This window comes from Lynx rufus, unplaced genomic scaffold, assembly GCF_022079265.1.
Source record: "Lynx rufus isolate CCGP_SWC_20201006 ecotype Redwood Valley unplaced genomic scaffold, mLynRuf1.p SCAF_3, whole genome shotgun sequence".
Lineage (NCBI taxonomy): Eukaryota > Metazoa > Chordata > Mammalia > Carnivora > Felidae > Lynx > Lynx rufus.
In genome coordinates this window covers 150,408,030-150,425,503 of record NW_025814845.1, presented here as the reverse complement: position 1 = coordinate 150,425,503, position 17,474 = coordinate 150,408,030, and the positions used below count along the sequence as shown (strand labels likewise).

Here is a 17,474-nt window from a genome sequence, read left to right as displayed (position 1 = left end):
TGGACCTCACATGTAGAGAGTTGAGTTAATCCTACTCAGTTGATGATGCGTCATTTTCAGGATGGATTCATTACAAGGTTTTCTTGTTGTTTTTTTTTTTTTTTTTTAATTTGATTCGTCTTCAAGCCCTAATTTTCATGCCTGTTTTCTACCTCATCCTCAGTCCCTATAGGCAAGTAATGCTGAGTGTTGCTATTTGTCCTTGGATATATGTATATTCCTATAAAATATATAGCACTATCATGTGTGAGTTTAATTTACCTCAGTATGAGTATGTTGCAGATCTTGTTCTATTTCTCAACATTAACTCAGTACTCTTGTTCAGGATCTCTTCCTATTGCTGTGTGTACATCCATTTCACTGCTTCTGATGGCAGAATAGAATCCCAAATTATCTACCACATTCTGCTTTTCTGACCCTCCAGAGAACCTCCAACTTCCTGCTGTCATGACATATTCTGCCCCTCCCCCGCTTCATGTGTAAATTCTCTCTCTCCCTCTTTTTAAAAAAATTTTTTTTAAATGTTTATTTATTATTGAAAGTCAGAGAGAGTCAGAGCGTGAGCAGGGGAGGGGCAGAGAGAGAGGGAGACACAGAATCCAAAGCAGGCTCCAGGCTCCGAGCTGTCAGCACAGAGCCCGACGTGGGGCTCAAACTTACAAACCTCCAGATCATGACCTGAGCTGAAGTCGGATGCTTAACCGACTGAGCCACCCAGGCGCCCCTCTCTCCCTCTTAAAAAAAAAAAAAAAAGTGCTTAAAAGTTAGGTTTGTTGTCTTTCTAGCATTGATTTGCACCGGTTCTGTGTATACTCTTGAGGTATTATTCTTTACTTGGACATGGCAAATGTCTTCTAGTCTCTCACCCATTTGTTGACTTTTCTGTGGTGTTCTTTGTTGAACAAAAGGCCTTAATTTTAATTCAGAATTCATCAATTTTTACTTTATTGTTTTGCTTTTTAAGTCATACTGAAGAAGATCGCTAGGATATTCTCTACATTTTCTTCCATATTAGCTTTATCCTTTTACCCTTCACTTTTAGTACTTTAATTCATTTGGATTCTACCTTCATTTCAAGTGTTTTTCTCCATGTAGCAAGCCAGTTTTCTTAATACCATTGTCTAGCAACCCATTCTTGACTGATGCATCATAACATATATCAAGTGGTTTCATATATGTATAGCTTTCTCTGTGTCCCATAAGTTTTGTAATGTTATGTGTTTGTTTCCATTTGTTTCTATTTTTTCTAACTTACTGTGTGATTTTTTTTCTTTGATCCATTGGTTGTTTATGTGTTTAAAAAAATTTTTTTTAATGTTTATTTTTGAGAGAGAAAGATAGACTGTGAGCAGGGGAGGAACAGAGAGAGGGGGAGACACAGAATTGGAAGCAGGCTCTGGGCTCTGAGCTGTCAGCACGGAGCCCGATGTGGGGCTTGAACCCACAAACTGTGAGATCATGACCTGAGCCGAAGTCGGACGCTCAACCGACTGAGCCACCCAGGTGCCCATGGCTTGGTTGTTTATAAGTGTAGTGTTTAATTTCCATAATTTTGTGAATTTTCCAGTTTTCCTTTTGTTGTGGATTTCTAATTTCATCCCATTGTATTCAGAGAAGATACTTTGTAAGATATCTATCTTTTTAAATTTATTGAGGCTTTGATTTGTGGCCTAACATATGTCAATCCTGGAAAATGTCCCATGTGTATTCTGTTGTTGTGTAGCATGTACATGTCTGATGTATCTAGGTGGTTTATTGTGTTAAGTGTCTATTTCCTTATTTATCTTTAGTCTGGTTGTTCTAGCCACTATCATGAATGGGGTATTAAAGTCTCCAACTATTTTTTCCTTCAATTTCTGTCAGTTTTTGCTTCATATATTTTGGTTGCCTGTAATTAAGTGTGTAATATTTATAATTGTTATATCTTCTTGCTATGATGAATCTTTTTTCGTATATAAAGCCCTTCCTTGTCTCTTGTAACCACTTCTGATTTGAAGTCCATTTTGTCTGAGGTTAGTATAACTGTACCTATTGTCTTTTGGTTACTGTTTGTGTGGAATATCTGTTTTCTGTCTTTTCACTTTTCACCCCTTTGTGTCTTTGAATCTTGAGTCTCTTGTAAGACAGCGTATTGTTGGATCATACATTTTTTTAAATGTGTATTTATTTTGAGAGCAGGGAGACAGAGAGAGAGAGCAGGGGAAGAGCAGAGAGAGAGAATCCTAAGCAGGTTCCATGCTGTCAGTGCAAAGCCTGACACAGGGCTCCATCTCACGGCTGCGAGATCATGACCTGAGCTGAAATCAAGAGTTAGGTGCTCAACCAACTGAGCCACCCAGGTGTCCCTAAACACATTTTTTAAAAAAGTTTTTTATTTTATTTTGATAAGAGAGAGTGTGTGAGTGGGGGAGAGGGGCAGAGGGAGAGGATCCGAGGCAGGCTTCACACTCAGTGTGGAACCCAATGCAGGGCTCGATCCCACCTGAGCCAAAATCAAGAGTAGGATGCTTAACCAACTGAGCCACCCAGGCACCCCCAGATCATGTTTTTATTCATTCTTCCAGTCTCTGTCTTTTGATTGAATGGTTTGTTTAATACATTTACATTTAAAGTAATTTTTGATAAGGAGGGACTTCTGTTACTGTGCTGTTTGTTTTCTTTTTTTTTTTAATTTTTTTTTTAATGTTTATTTATTTTTGAGACAGAGAGACAGAGCATGAATGGGGGAGGGTCAGAGAGAGAGGGAGACACAGAATCTGAAACAGGCCCCAGGCTCTGAGCAGTCAGCACAGAGCCCAACGCGGGGCTGGAACGCACAGACTGCGAGATCATGACTTGAGCAGAAGTCAGACACTCAACCAATGGAGCCACCCAGGCGCCCCTGTACTATTTGTTTTCTATATGCCTTATAGCTTTTTAGTCCCTTAATTACTGTTCTATTTTGTAGTTGATTTTTTGTAGTGAAATATTTAAATTTCTTTCTTGTCTACTTTTATGTATATTCTGTAGCTATTTTCTTTGAGATGATCATAGGCATTACATTTAACATCCTGAAGTTATAACACTCTAGTTTGAATTTATACCAGCTTAACTTCAATAGCATACAAAAAATCTACTTCTTTATAGGTCTGTCCCTACTTTTTTTTTTCATTGTTAATGTCACAAAATTACATCTTTATACATTGTATGCCCCCAAACATAAACTCATAATTATTGAAAATGCATTACTCTCTTAAATTATGTAGTAAACAAAATTTGGGGGTATAAACCAAAGTTACAGTAATACAATAATATTAACTTTTATACTAATAATTTTTTCTTTGAATGTACTAATCTGTTAAATCATGTAGAAAACAGAAAGTGCAATTACACACCATTATTACATATTAACTTTTATAATTACCCATGTGTTTACCTTTATTGAGATCTTTATTTCTTCATATAACTTCAAATTACTGCCTACTGTCCTTTCATTTAATCCTGTAGGACTCCCTTGAGCATTTCTTTTTCTTTTTCTTTTTTTTTAAGTTTATTTTGAGAGAGAAAGCATAAAGTGGGGAGGGGCAAAGAAGGAGGGAGAGAGAGAGAGAATCCCAAGCAGGCCCTGCACTGTCAGCAAAAAGCCTGATGCAGGGCTTACACTCAGGAACCATGAGATCATGACCTGAGCTGAAGTCAGATGCTTAACTTACTGAGCCACTGAGGTACCCACCCTTGAGCATTTCTTGTAAGGTAGCTCTAGTGGTCATAAATGCCTCAACTTTTGTTTATCTGGGATTATCTTAATTTCTCCCTCACTTTGGAAGGACACTTTTGCTGGATATAAGATTCTTAGTTGACAATTTTTTCTTTTAGCACTTTGAATATATTAGCTCACTGTCTTCTGGCTTCCAAAGTTTATGATGAGAAGTCTGTTTATTATCTTATTGTGGCTCCCTTGTATGTGACAATTTACTTCCCTCTTGCTGCTTTCAAAATTTTCTCCTTGTCTTTTGAAAGTTTGATTAAAATGTGTTTTGATGTGGTTCTCTGAGTTTATCTTATCTGGATTTTGTTGAACTTCTTGGATGTTTATATTCATGTCTTTCATCAAATTGGGGAATTTTTCAGCTATTATTTCTTCAAATATTCTCTCTCTCCCTTTCTCTTCTCTTTCTGGGACTTCCACAATGTGTATGTTGGTTCTCTTGTTGGTATCCCACAGGTCCCTTAGGCTCTGTTCTCTTTTTTTCAATCTTTTCTCTCTGTTCCTCAGACTCAATAATTTTCATTTTCTTATCTTCAGTTTCATTGATTTTTCTTCTGCCTGTTCACATCTGCCTTTGAATCCCTCTCGTGAATTTTTCATTTCAGTTATCGCACTTTTCAGCCCCAGCATTTCTTTTTGGTTTCCTTTTAGGTTTTCTCTCTCTTCATTGATATTTCCATTTTGTTCACACATCACATTCTTGACTTTCTCTACATCTTCCTTTAGTTCTTTGAGCATCTTTAAGACAATTGTTTTAAAATCATTGTCTAGTGTATCTGCCATCACGTCTTTTTCAGGGAAAGTTTCTGTTGATGTATTTTTTTCCTTTGACTGTCCCATACTTTCCTGTTTATTTGTATGCTTTGTGTGTTTTTTTTTTTTTTTTTTTTTTGGTTGAACATTGAACATTTGATCTAATAATGTGGTGATTCTGGAAATCATGTTTTTCTCCTTCCCCAAGGTTTGCTCTTTTTTTGTTGTTGTTTTGTTGTTTTTACTTATTGTTGTTGTTGATGTTGTTATTTATTGTTGTAAGCTTTCTCTATGCCAAGGATCAGCCTAGAGTATAAATTTAAGGTCATCTTAGGGTTTTTTCTGAGCCTTTCCCTGGGCATTTACAATCCTAATTTTCCTGATTTATGTAATTGTCTTTGAATGTCTTAGTCTTTAATGTCTGTCTCCTGAAAGGAGAAGAGTGAAAAACGAAATGCAGGCAGGGAGGGGAAAGGGGACTGTTGTTTAAAACTCTGGAAGTCACTTGTTGGGGAGAGGCTTACAACAATGGGGAAAGATGCAATAACAGATGCAATAACCAGATATCCACTGGCCTCTGCTCTTCTGTGATCAGAAGCAGCAATCAGTTATTAGCACACAAATCCTGATATTTGTAGGACAGGATCTCTTTTCTCTGATGTTTGGAGGACAGGGTCTTTTTTGCCCAACCTAGCTTCTGCAAGCTGTTTGTAAGTTGCTCCAGGAACGTGTGCACAGCTGCCCACCTCATGGGTAGGATGCATAGCTGCTATTTTGCTAAGAGCTGAATGTATCCAAAACTTACCATCCAGGTCTCTGGAACTCTGGAAGTTGCAAGCCTTAATAGACTCTACAGTTATAAAACAGTCACATCAAACAGATCACGCCAATGAAATTGCTGTCTAGGTTGGGAGACAGATTCCTGGTGCTTTCTATTCCACCATCTTCCCAGAATCTTTCCCTTTACTGAGTTTTGAGTGTTTTTAAAAATATATAGTTTAGGGGCGCCTGGGTGGCGCAGTCGGTTGAGCGTCCGACTTCAGCCAGGTCACGATCTCGCGGTCCGGGAGTTCGAGCCCCGCGTCGGGCTCTGGGCTGATGGCTCAGAGCCTGGAGCCTGTTTCCGATTCTGTGTCTCCCTCTCTCTCTGCCCCTCCCCCGTTCATGCTCTGTCTCTCTCTGTCCCAAAAATAAATAAACATTGAAAAAAAAATTAAAAAAAAATTAAAAAAAAAATAAATAAAAATATATAGTTTAGATACAAGTCTTTTATTATATAAGATCTGCAAATATTTTCTGTCTGTGGCTTGGCTTTTCATGCTCTTTAACAGTGTCTTTCAAAGAGAAAATGACTTAAATTTTGAAGAAGCCCAATTTACCAGTTCTTTTATAGATTGGGGTTGCGGTGTCTTATCTTAGAAATCATTGCCTAACCCAAGGTCACAAAGATTTTTTCTCTTTATCTTCTAGCACGTTTATAGTTTTAGGTTTTATCTTTATGTATATGATACATTTTGAGTTTTTATATATGGTTTATCATATACATATATATGTGTGCATGTACATATATTGCATATAGATATCTGATTGTTTTGCCCTTTTTTCAATGCATTGTCTTTGCATCTTTGTCCATATATAAATAGAACTGTTTCTAGACTCTTTTTTCTGGTTCATTGATCTGTTTATCTTGATGCTGTTACCACACTACCATACTGTCTTAATTACAGTAGCTTTATATTAAGTTGAAATTATGTAGTATTACATAATTGTTCTAATTAAAATTGTGTCTATTTCAGGTCATTTGCATTTCCATATGAATTTTAGAATCAGCTTGTCAGTTCCTTTAAAAAAAGCCTCTGATTTTGATGAGAATTGTGTTCAATCTGTTGATAAATGAATTTGGTAAGAGTTAACATTTGATATCTTAATATTGAGATTCTTAATATTAATTCTTAATATTAATTCTTAATTCTGCCCCATGAACAAAGTGAATCTCTCCATTTATTTTATTTAGGTCTTCCTAAATTTCTTTCAGTGATGTGTTGTAATTTTCACTTACAGATCTTAGGCATCTTTTGACAGATTTTCCTCTGTTCCACATTTTTAGATGCTCTTTCAGATGGTATTTTAAAAATTTCAATTTCTAATTGCTCATATGTATTAATTATGTTTTTTACTTTCTGTATTTTATAATACATTGATGTCTTAAGCCCCTTGCAGACCTGGAGTGGGACTGCTTCCACTCAGGGTTAGCTATTTCCTAGAGATAGCAAGAAAATTGCCTGCAAGCACACCTTTGATATGCAGACCAACCAATCTCAAGTCCATACCTGCATCTGCTTCCTCTTATCAGGCTTCTGCAGTCAGGACCACTATTCTCCTGTCCTAAATTCTTCCAGGGCCAGGTACCAGACAACCAGGGATCACTGGTATAACCCAGAGCCTGACAGAATTATTCAAACTCTAATCCTAAACTTGCTCGGCTCACCTACCCTGCCTTTCCCATTCTTTTCTGTGAAACATCACAGAAGTTCTGGCCCATCCTTTCCTCTCGCTCTTTCTGCCTCCTGACTGTCCCAGATGCTTCCCCATGTGGCTCTGAGTGACATAGTTTGCCTCTCCTGTTGGGAAATGTGAGTAACAAAATAACTTTTCAGTGACAGTTATCTCCTGATCTATCAGCCTCACCATCCTGAATAAAACCCGAATCCTGGGTGTTTTAAACAATTGTTGCGATAGTGTATAGAAATACTATTGATTTTTGTGTATTGAATTTGTATCTGGCAGCCTTACTAAACTCATCTTTTAATTCTAATAGCTTTTATGTATTTTTCATTGGCTTTTCTAAATAGGCAATCATGTCATCTGCAACTAAAGACCATTTTATTTCTTTGTTTTCAGTCTGGATGCCATTTATTCATTCTGGTTTTGTTTTTTTGTGTTTTTTTTTTTGTTGTTGTTGTTGTTTTCTTTTGTTTTGGCCTTATTGCACTGGCTATTAACTGTCAATACAATGTTGAATAGAAGTGGTGAGAGTGAACATCTCTGTTATTTCTGATATTAGTGAAAAAGTATTTAGTTTTCACTGTTAAGTCTGTAATTAGTAGTAGGGTTGTTTTGTTTTTGTTTTGTTTTGTTTTGGTAAATGCTGTTGAAGATGTTTCCTTTTGTTCCTAGTTTGCTGAGAGGTGGGGTTTTTTGTTTTTGTTTTTTAAAATCAGGAATAGATGTTGACTTTTGTCAAATGCTTTTTCTATATCTATTGAGATGATCATGTGGTGTTTTTCTTTTTTAATTTGGCAATATGATAAATTGCTTTGATTTTCAAATGATAAACCCCAATTGTTTATGATGTATTATCCTTTTCATGTATTGTTGGATTTAATTTGCTAATATTTTGTTTAGAAATTTTGCATCTGAGTTCATGAAATATATTGGTCTGTAGTTTTCTTGTAATGTGTTTTTTTTTTTAATAAATATATTAGGGTTATGCTGGCCCCATGGAATGAATTGATAAATAATTGCCTTTTCTTCAACTTTCTGGAAGAGTTTGTCTTGAATAGTATTTTTTCCTTAAACGTTTTGTAGAATTCATCAGTGAAGCCACCTAGACCTGAAGGTTATTTTGTTTTTGTTTTTTGTTTGTTTGTTTGTTTTGGTGGTAGTAGGGAGGAGATTTTAATGAACATTTCAGTTTATTTAATAGCTATAAAACTAATTAGGTTCTCCTTGAGTTTGTGTCTTCTAGGAATTTGTCCATATCATTTCCCTTGTTGAATTTATTGGCATAAAGTTGTTACTAGTATTTCCTTTAATGTTTTTAATGCCTGTAGAATCTGTAGAGATTCTCGTTTCTCTCCTTACTGGTACTGGTAAATTGAGACAGATTTTCTTTTTTCCTGATCACTTTGGCAAGTGGTTTATTGCTTTTATTGTTTTCAAACAATCATTTTTGCTTTTCTTGTTCCCTATAATTTTCTTTTTTCTCTTTCATTGATTTTGGCTCTGATCTTTATTATTTAATGTCTTCTGCTTTGGATTTAATTTGCCCTTCTTTTCCTAGTATCCTGGAATCTGAAGTCACTATTATGAAACTTTCTTTTTTAATATAGATGCTCTCCTCAGACTATCAGCCCCACCCAGGTTCCCTCTCCTGTGGCCTGGAACTCAAAACAGTAAACTGGGGTATTTGTAGGACTCATCTTGTTTCCCATCTCCCAGAGATCTCTGTTCTTTGTTGCTTGATGTCCAGTGTCTTGAAAACTGTTCTTATATTTTGTCCAGTTATTTTGGTTGTTTCAGGTGGGAAGGTAAGTCTGGTCCCTGTTACTCTACCTTTGCCAGAAGTAGAAGTGCCAAGAATGTGAGTTTTCAAAATAAATTTTATAAGCGGCATTCTAGTGTGTTGATAGGTTGTGGATGTCTGGTGGAATTATCTTTACTAGGATTTGACCCGTGCTGATAACGTCTGCTTGTCCAAATTAACAACGCAGTGGTGAGAGGCATAGGGATGCTTACAATTCAGATGGCGTTCAGAAGAGTGGCTGTAGGAGATGTCTTTCTAAACTGGGCAAAAAGTAGGTTAAATGAACAGCATTTGGACAATCTAAGAATTCCTAGTTAAGGAATACCCAGAACTATTAATGGAAAAGATTTAGGGCCAACCAGTGGCAAAGCAAAAGAAAAATCAGAGCTGTTAGCAAGTACTGACAAAACAAAACAACTACAATAAAAGATGAAAATTCCAATAAAGGTAAAGTTACATTTGCACAAAATTTACTGATACAAAATTTGTGATTAGATATGACATTGATTTAGAGTAGATATTGCAAGCTAATAGTTTTTAAAGACTGAAAAAGAGATATTTATATTTAAAATCAACTATTAAACTTGGAAGTAAGTAAAATCTGAAATGAAGTGTTTTCCTATGTTTCAGAAATACCTCTGTACAAACACTTACCACATTAATTACAGATCTTTTTTCTTCATTCTTTGAAGCAAGGTCCCAAATAATTTTCATTAAATGAATTGGCCTAGTATGAATTACTTTATGAATTTGAAATGTTTTTAAGTACATATATTTAGAATAATTTATGGCTCACATTTTAGTAATGCAGGCTTGCCTCTTCCCTAACTAGACTAATTGGGGAGAAGAAAGGTGAATGTAGATGGTAATTCTTTTTTCTACATTCTTTTTTCAAGGAAATAATCATATGCTTAAAGATAGAGACATATATAGGGGTGCTTGGGTGGCTCAGTTGGTTAAGCATCCAGCTCTTGATTTCAGCTCAGGTCATGATCTCTTGGTTTGTGAGTTTGAGTCCTGTATTGAGATTCACACTGACAGTGTGAAGTCTGCCTAGGATTCCCTTTTCCTCTCTCTCAAAATAAATAAATATACTTTTTTTTAAAAAAGATAGAAATGTATATGTTCCTAAGCATAATTTGTAATTTTTTACAGATTTGTGGGACCACTGGGTACCATCATCATAAAATGTAAAGACTTTCGAATAATTCAGTTGGATATTCCTGGAATGGAGGAATGTTTGAATATTGCCAGTTCCATTGAGGTAAATGTTTCAGAAGCAAAATCTGGTGAAAGTAAATAGTAATAAAAAAGAACCTTATATTCTTACTCAGTATAGCTCTTATGTTTGTTTTACTAGATATTTGGTCATGTTCTATGACTCACATATTGAAAATTGTTAGGAAAAGCCTCACCCGGATTCATTGTTATAGGAATGTATTAGGATTTTATTGACTTACAGCAGTTTTTAGTGTTCTGGGTTCCTTGTTCCTCCAGGTTCACTCATTGTAGCATTTGACAGAATTTCCTTCCCTTTTAAGGCTGGATGATAATCCATTGTATGTGGATATGGTAAGGCTTTTGTTGGAAGTTACTTCTTTTATCAAAGCAAATAATTATCACCAGTGATTATAGCCCTGTGTTTGTTTTTAGCAAGTCTGAAGCAAACAGAGAATGTTTGCTTGTCTTAGGCAAATGTTTGCCTAAGACTAAAAAGTGTGTTTGTTTTATATTTGTATAAACAGTATTGACTGTCTCTTCAGATTTCAAATAATAGAAATTTTACTTGGATAATTTAATATTTAAATTGAGGAGCTCACTTCATTTTCTTCCCCATTCAAACCAACTATTTTGGTTTACACTCAAATTTTAAATTGCCTTATTTTAAATCATTGCTACTAAATTATAGTAATTAACTTTATGTTTATGGTATTTTCTAGATAATTATAGACACACTGATTTCTTTTCCCTCCGGCTATGAGTGACTAATCTGGTCTTTGTATCCAAAACAAATGCTAGTGGCTTAACTATTAAAAGGAGGCAGAAAGGTTTAAAAATCTAGAACTAGGATCATGTTTGGTTTCTAAACAAGAATAGAGAAATAAAAAAACAACTGTTGTGGTGCTGAGAAAATGGCATGTAACCATTTTACCTTCTGCCTTTGCTAAATTTTCCCTAAAGGAAATGAGAAGATGAGCTGAACTGTTTGTCTTACATATCTGTCATTTGGAAGTGACAGAGTAATGTTGATTTGGCCACATTCGCTAACATGGGTAAGAAACACAGTGTGGTTTCTAGGCAGTTAAGCTGAAATACTGTCCTGCTCTTTGGGCGAGGAAATGCTACCCATTTCATTTCAGCCTGTTTTTTGTTTTTGTTTTTTTTTCAGTTGTGGGTTTTGGATTTTCACTGGCCAGTCTGCATTTTTCTTTTTATCTGTTTTATGGGTTACAAGATAGCTGGTTGGTGGGTGTCAGTGAAATCGCATATGGTGAAGGATAGTGGTGAAGAAATATAGGGCAAAGCTATTAACCCACTTTCTGATTGCATTTACTTAGCTTTGTTAGCATCTGACACTAATCAGTTGTTTCATTAGCTGTATATAGTACCTAAAATCCTTTAGAAACTGATTATATAGAAACCCTTACAGCTGAAAAGAAGCTATGAATTACGAGCCATTCTCCTAATTTGACCTTGGGAAGTGAATGCTCTGCTGGTTATTTTTATAACGTAGTAAATGTCCATAGTGAACGTGGCCTCTTGCCTTTTGCTGGTATCTAATTTCTTTCCCATCTCCCCTATATATCTTGATATAACTTGGAAGTAATAAGTGAATTTCTTATATAGCACAGTTGAACTGTTCTTTGCAATCAAGAATCCATATACCCAAATATATTCTGCTGCCATAAATAGAATCCCACTGGAGTAATAACTTGCAAGTGCTCATTTTTCTAAATCGTAGTAGGAAGGCTGATGGAGCTTTTTTCTATGTAGTTTCTACTGTCTTTTGGAGTTGAAATGTTTTCAGTTCTTTCAGCGTTAATGAGTTTAAAGGAAAAGTCCTACCTCTAGCGGTACAAATTGTGATCACAACAAGTCAGAATATGAGTGCTTATTATCTGCTAAAGTGACTGCTGACTTGCATTAAAAATCACGGGGCACCTGGGTGGCTCAGTTGGTTAAGCGTCCGACTTCAGCTCAGGTCATGATCTCACCCTCTGTGAGTTCGAGCCCCGCATCGGGCTCTGTGCTGACAGCTCAGAGCCTGGAGCCTGCTTCAGATTCTGTGTCCCTCTCTTGCTCTGCTCCTCCCCCGCTCATACTGTCTCTCTCTCAAGAATAAATAAAACATTTTAAAAAGTTAGAAAAAAAAATCATGATTGTACCAGTATGCAAACAGTAGGAGGTTCCTTAAGAAATTAAAAATGGAACTACCATGTGACCCAGCAGTCTCACTTCTGGATATATAGCCGAAGAAAACAAGATCATTATCTCAAAGAGGTATCTGTACTCCACTGTTCATTGCAGCATTATTCATATTCGCCAAAATATGGAAATACCCTAAGTATCTGTAAACAGATGACTGGATAAAGAAAATGTGACACATATCTATATATATAATGGAATATGATTCAGCCTTAAAAAACAGCAATCCTAATATTTGTGACAACATGAATGAAATTGGAGGGCTTTGTGTCAAGTGAAATCAGGCAGAGAAGACAAATAATTGCATGTTATTACTTATAGGTGGAATCCTAAAAAACAAAAACAAAACTTAATAGAAACAGAGTGGAAAAGTGGTTGTTGCAGGCTGGGGAAATAGGGACAGGTTGGTAAAAGTTACAAACTTGCAGTTATAAGATGAATAAGGTCTTAAGATCTAATATATACCATGGTCCCTCCAGTTGATAACACTGTATTGTATAACAGACATTTTCTAAGAGAGTAGAACTTAAATGTTCTTAACAACAAAAGGTAAATATGTGAGGTGATGGACATGTTAATTGACTCAATGGGGGAGTCCTTTCACAGTGTGTCAGATCATCACTTGAAATATCTCTTAGTTTTGGTAGTTTTACCTCAGCAAAGATGAAAAAAGATTTTTTAAATATTGCAAAAAATATCTTAAACCAATTAAAAAAGTAAACCAATTAAATAATGTTTGTCCTGAACGATGACAGTTCTGGCCTAGGTCAGATGTGGACACTGGCCATTCTGTTTCTGTTTAGTGTGATTGGAAGCCAAAGACTCTACAGGAGTGGATAATGGATTATCCAGCCCTGCTTCTCCATATTTTCTGTTTTATGAGCTCTGGGGGGAAGTTGTCATGATTTATGAACAGACAGAAGAATAGCTTTGGATGGGGATGTTTTTGTTAAGTTGTTGAACTACATGTCCAGTCTATTTTTTACTAAGGCTTGGGCCCATTCTTTTGTGAGACTGATCCTTCTGTGACCTAGAGGGAGGTAGCTTTATTCTGAGAGTTTTGGGGAACTAGCATGATGTTGGGGCCCCGCCCTCCTCCAGAAGAGTGTCTCCATAATTCCTGGAATTTGAATTATGCTAATTGATTTTGGTGCCTTTTTTTGCGGCCATAGAAGTGCTTTTCATAACTCCCCTGTCAGAAGGTTGAAATAGCCTCCATCACCTGGAGGATATTTCATCTGTCTGTTCCTCCCATTTAGTCAGATTTTCTTGGTGGTATTACCCAGAATTCAAGAGTTCCAGATGAACACAGGCTCTTTTGGGAACCATAGAGTTAATGCCGCAGCTTGAGAATGGGTCATTGTAACATAAAGATGATATGATACATGACCAAATGGCATATCATTCTAAGAAGGTAGAACATGAACATTGATGGAGCATATGTGGTGCATAGGATATGTGAAGCATATAATTGCCAAGATCAATTTCAGGGTTTATCATGTGCCAGGCACTATTATTAACAGGCCTGTTATATACGTTATCTTTCTTAATGCTACCAATAGCCCTATGAGATAGGTATTTTAATTCCCCCCATTTTTGAGCTAAGGAAATGGAGGCATTAGAGTGGTTACATTAGTTAACCATTATTGCACTGGGATCTGGAATTTGAGTCTAGCAGTTTGGCTCTAGTCTGACTCTTTGGCCACTTACCTGTGACACCCTTATTTATGGTTATTAACAGACACTGATTTTATGTAATTTACATATGTTGATACAGTTGATAGCTGGGATTTTGAGCCATGACCTTGCTTGCTAACAAAATGTGTTTATTTTCTGATTTCCAGAAATATTTGGACCTTTTTATTAGGCTTTGTTAAGTGGTGTCAAAAGGAGTTATTTAGTTTTTCTCCTAGAATAGGTGTACACACTTTTCTTGTCCTTGTGTTCATTCAGCAAATGATAACTGAGTGTATGTTATGTGCCAGATACATACCTTGTTAGATGCTAAAAGCATGGAAATTAGCTTCAATAAACTATATATCTAGTGGTAAGTGCAACGTTAGAGAAATATATTGGGTGTGTATCATTATTGATCATATTTAATACCAATTTGGCAGTTAGAAAGTGTTGAAATTGCGGTATGTTCCTTTTCCTTTCTTTAATTTCCTTTTTATGCCCTAGGCACTGTCTACCTTGGACTCTATCACTCTGATGTACCCTTTCTTTTACCGACCCATGTTTGAAGTGATAGAAGATGGCTGGCATTCTTTCCTTCCTGAGCAAGAGTTTGAACTCTACTCTTCAGCTGTGAGTTAACTTTTCTGAGAGATCTATATGTAATGAGAAATAACCCAGCACCTTACTTGTGAAAATGATCACTTCCTTTTGACAAGTAATAAGGTGTTGTTGGCTTATCTATGCCTAAAAGAAATTTCTGGTAGTGATTAGTAATGCAACTTCTGCCATTCAGAGATTTGCGTAATTTATTTTCAATGCTGTAGCTCAAGTGATTTTTCCACTAGTGGATTTGCTGTATTCCAAATATTACTTTTTTAATTTCGAAAATGACATTGATAAAACATTAAGATCTTCATAAAGGTAATCCTGACATGTTTGAATTAATTGTTGATTATTTTAAAAGTGTCTCCATAGATATAATTTTATATGTAGTAATTAGGGTCTGAGCTATCCCAAAGAAATCTGTTGAACCCACTGTGTACCTAAGACAGCATTAGAGAAACATAGATCACGTTTGTTTCTGTGGGATAATTTTTATGTTTTTAAAACTTGGGTTATTAAGACCATGTTACTAGAACCAGGTTTTCTTTCTCATTCTTCACTATTTTACTTCTTTCTTTTTCCATCACACCTATGTAAATGGACCCAGTGGGGGTGGGGCGGGGTATGGGGATGAAGAAGTAGGGACCAGGGTGCTATGTAATTTAAAGAATAAAGATGTTCATGGCAAGCAAAGTGTCAAAGGAACAAGAAGTTCACATTCTTATTTATGGGGCATTTTTGTGTAGTTTGTGGATAACTACCTGTATTTACACTTACATTTAGTGTTTTTATTGCATTACAAACTGCATAGTAAACATTCTTTTAAAAAAAATTTTTTTTAATGTTTTAATTTATCTTTGAGAGAAAGAGAAAGAGACAGAGAGCAAGCGGGGGAGGGGCAGAGAGAGGGAGACACAGAATCCAAAGCAGGCTCCAGGCTCTGAGCTGTCAGCACAGAGCCCGACGCAGTCCTTGAACTCGTGAGCTGTGAGATCATGACCTGACCGAAGTTGGACGCCCAAACGACTGAGCCACCCAGGTGCCCGCATAGTAAACACTCTTAAATGCATGATGCTTTTCTGTTGTGTCAACTGCCACCTAATGGTTACCTTAGGGGAATCCTCAATTATTTCCTAGGTGGCAAATGGCTGTCACATGCTGGTCAGAAAGAGAGATGTCTGGATGATTTGCTTGGTTACCCAAAACTGTCCATACAGATGACCTGCCTGTGATTTATCTTGGAGATAGGTGCTGTGAGTGAACCAGTGTAATTCTACATTCTACAACTCAACATTCAAGTTAGTCTCCTATTCTGTGCAGAAATCTCCTGTTCGAAAAAACAACCATGATGTTGTTGTTTAGCCTCTGCTTGAACTCTTAGTGCAGGAGAATTCGCAAAAACACAATGATGCCCCGTTTGGGGACAGCTCTTATGCTGAGCTGAGCTCTGTCTCCCTGTACACAGAGCCAATGTTTCTGATGTTACCTTGTGTTACCCAATTTATCTTAATCCTCTACCATGAACTGTTCCTCAAATTAAGAACTTTTATGTTCCCATGAAGTTTTCTTTTCTGTAGATTAAATGTCAGTATTTACCTCAACTTTTCTTCTAGTAACAGTGACCTCAGGTCCCCACACTATCCTGGTTGCTCTTCCCAACAGGGCCTTCAGTTTGTCATTTATTCTCTTAAACATATGGTACCCATAACACTTGGTGTAGATTGGAACTATGGCTGGTACTTTAAGGCAGCTTAAGTTTGAATCAGCATTTTTGAGAATTAAGTTACTAATGAAATAAGTGAAATTTCCTGCATCTCACATGTGTTACTAAGGGATCCTCCCTATGTTTCTGTTATTTTATTTACGTACTAATTTTTACTCAGATTCATTACTTCTCCTTGTAGACATTTTCTTTTTGGCTCAGCTAATTATTTAAGCACTTTGTATGTTTGAAGTTCTGGTATTTTCCTGCAAATTTTGTAATCCACAGATTTAATGAGAACATCTTCAATGCCTTGTTTGAGGTATTACTAGATTATGGAAATTTAAGATGAGCAAAGCATGGTTCCTTCCTTCTACTTGTTCAAAGTCTAGCAATTATTTAAGTAATCAAGTACAATAAAAATAAGTGCTGACAAAAGTATCCGCAAGGCACAGGGAAAATGCCATAATTAAATTTGTGTTACAGAAAATCAATTCTGAAGCAAAATGCCAAGAAACTGCTTAAGAGGCTACTGTAATAATATAAAGGTGGTTGGATATAGCACAGAAAGATTCAGAAAGTAGAATTAAAAGGCGTTGGTGACCCACTTACTGGATGTGAAAAGGATGCTACCACTGAGATAGGAAAGGCAGAAAAAGAAATATGTGTAGAGGGAATGAGTTCAGTTTAGTTTGGGGCATGGCAATTTGAATGGCCTGTATGGTACACGTCATTGAATGTATACAAGAGATAGTCTAGAGCTTACTTGAGGGATGTGTTAAAAATGAAAAACTGAGACTAACCAGCAAATACATTGTAGAAACCATGAGGAGAAACTGAGATTGCCTAAGGAGCATCTAAAGTAAAAAGGATGCTAAGGATTGAACCATTTAAGAGGTAAATGGAGGAAAAATCCAAGAAAAGAGCAAGTTTCACGTAGGAGGGAGTCAACAGTGTGGACAGCTTCTTACTCATTGTTTATTTTCTCTTTCACGGCATAGAATATAAGCTGCTAGAATATTAACTTTACAAGGGCAGGAACAATGTCATTCTTGTTTTCTACTGTATTGCTAGCATATGATCAACGAAGAGTAAATATTTGTTGAGTGAATGAATGTAGGAATGTGTATTTATTCAGGATAGGGCAGAAGGACAGGAAAGCCTTCTATGTATCATTAAAAATCCTCTGCCAGGTTAGACATCTATCACTTAATATTCTTTGAGTAAGTTTTTTTTTTTTTACCATGTAAAAACTTTAT

General features: G+C 36.2%; 1 protein-coding gene across 1 annotated transcript in view; it reads left to right on the top strand.

The window, feature by feature from the left end:
• The window catches only part of MTMR9 (myotubularin related protein 9), a 55,240-nt gene that overhangs the window by 4,024 nt on the left and 33,742 nt on the right, over nucleotides 1–17,474 (top strand). The window contains exons 2-3 of the mRNA XM_047091338.1: nucleotides 9,963–10,071; nucleotides 14,415–14,540. Of these exons, the coding sequence (XP_046947294.1) occupies nucleotides 9,963–10,071; nucleotides 14,415–14,540 (235 nt within the window). The remainder of the gene's footprint in view (nucleotides 1–9,962; nucleotides 10,072–14,414; nucleotides 14,541–17,474) is intronic.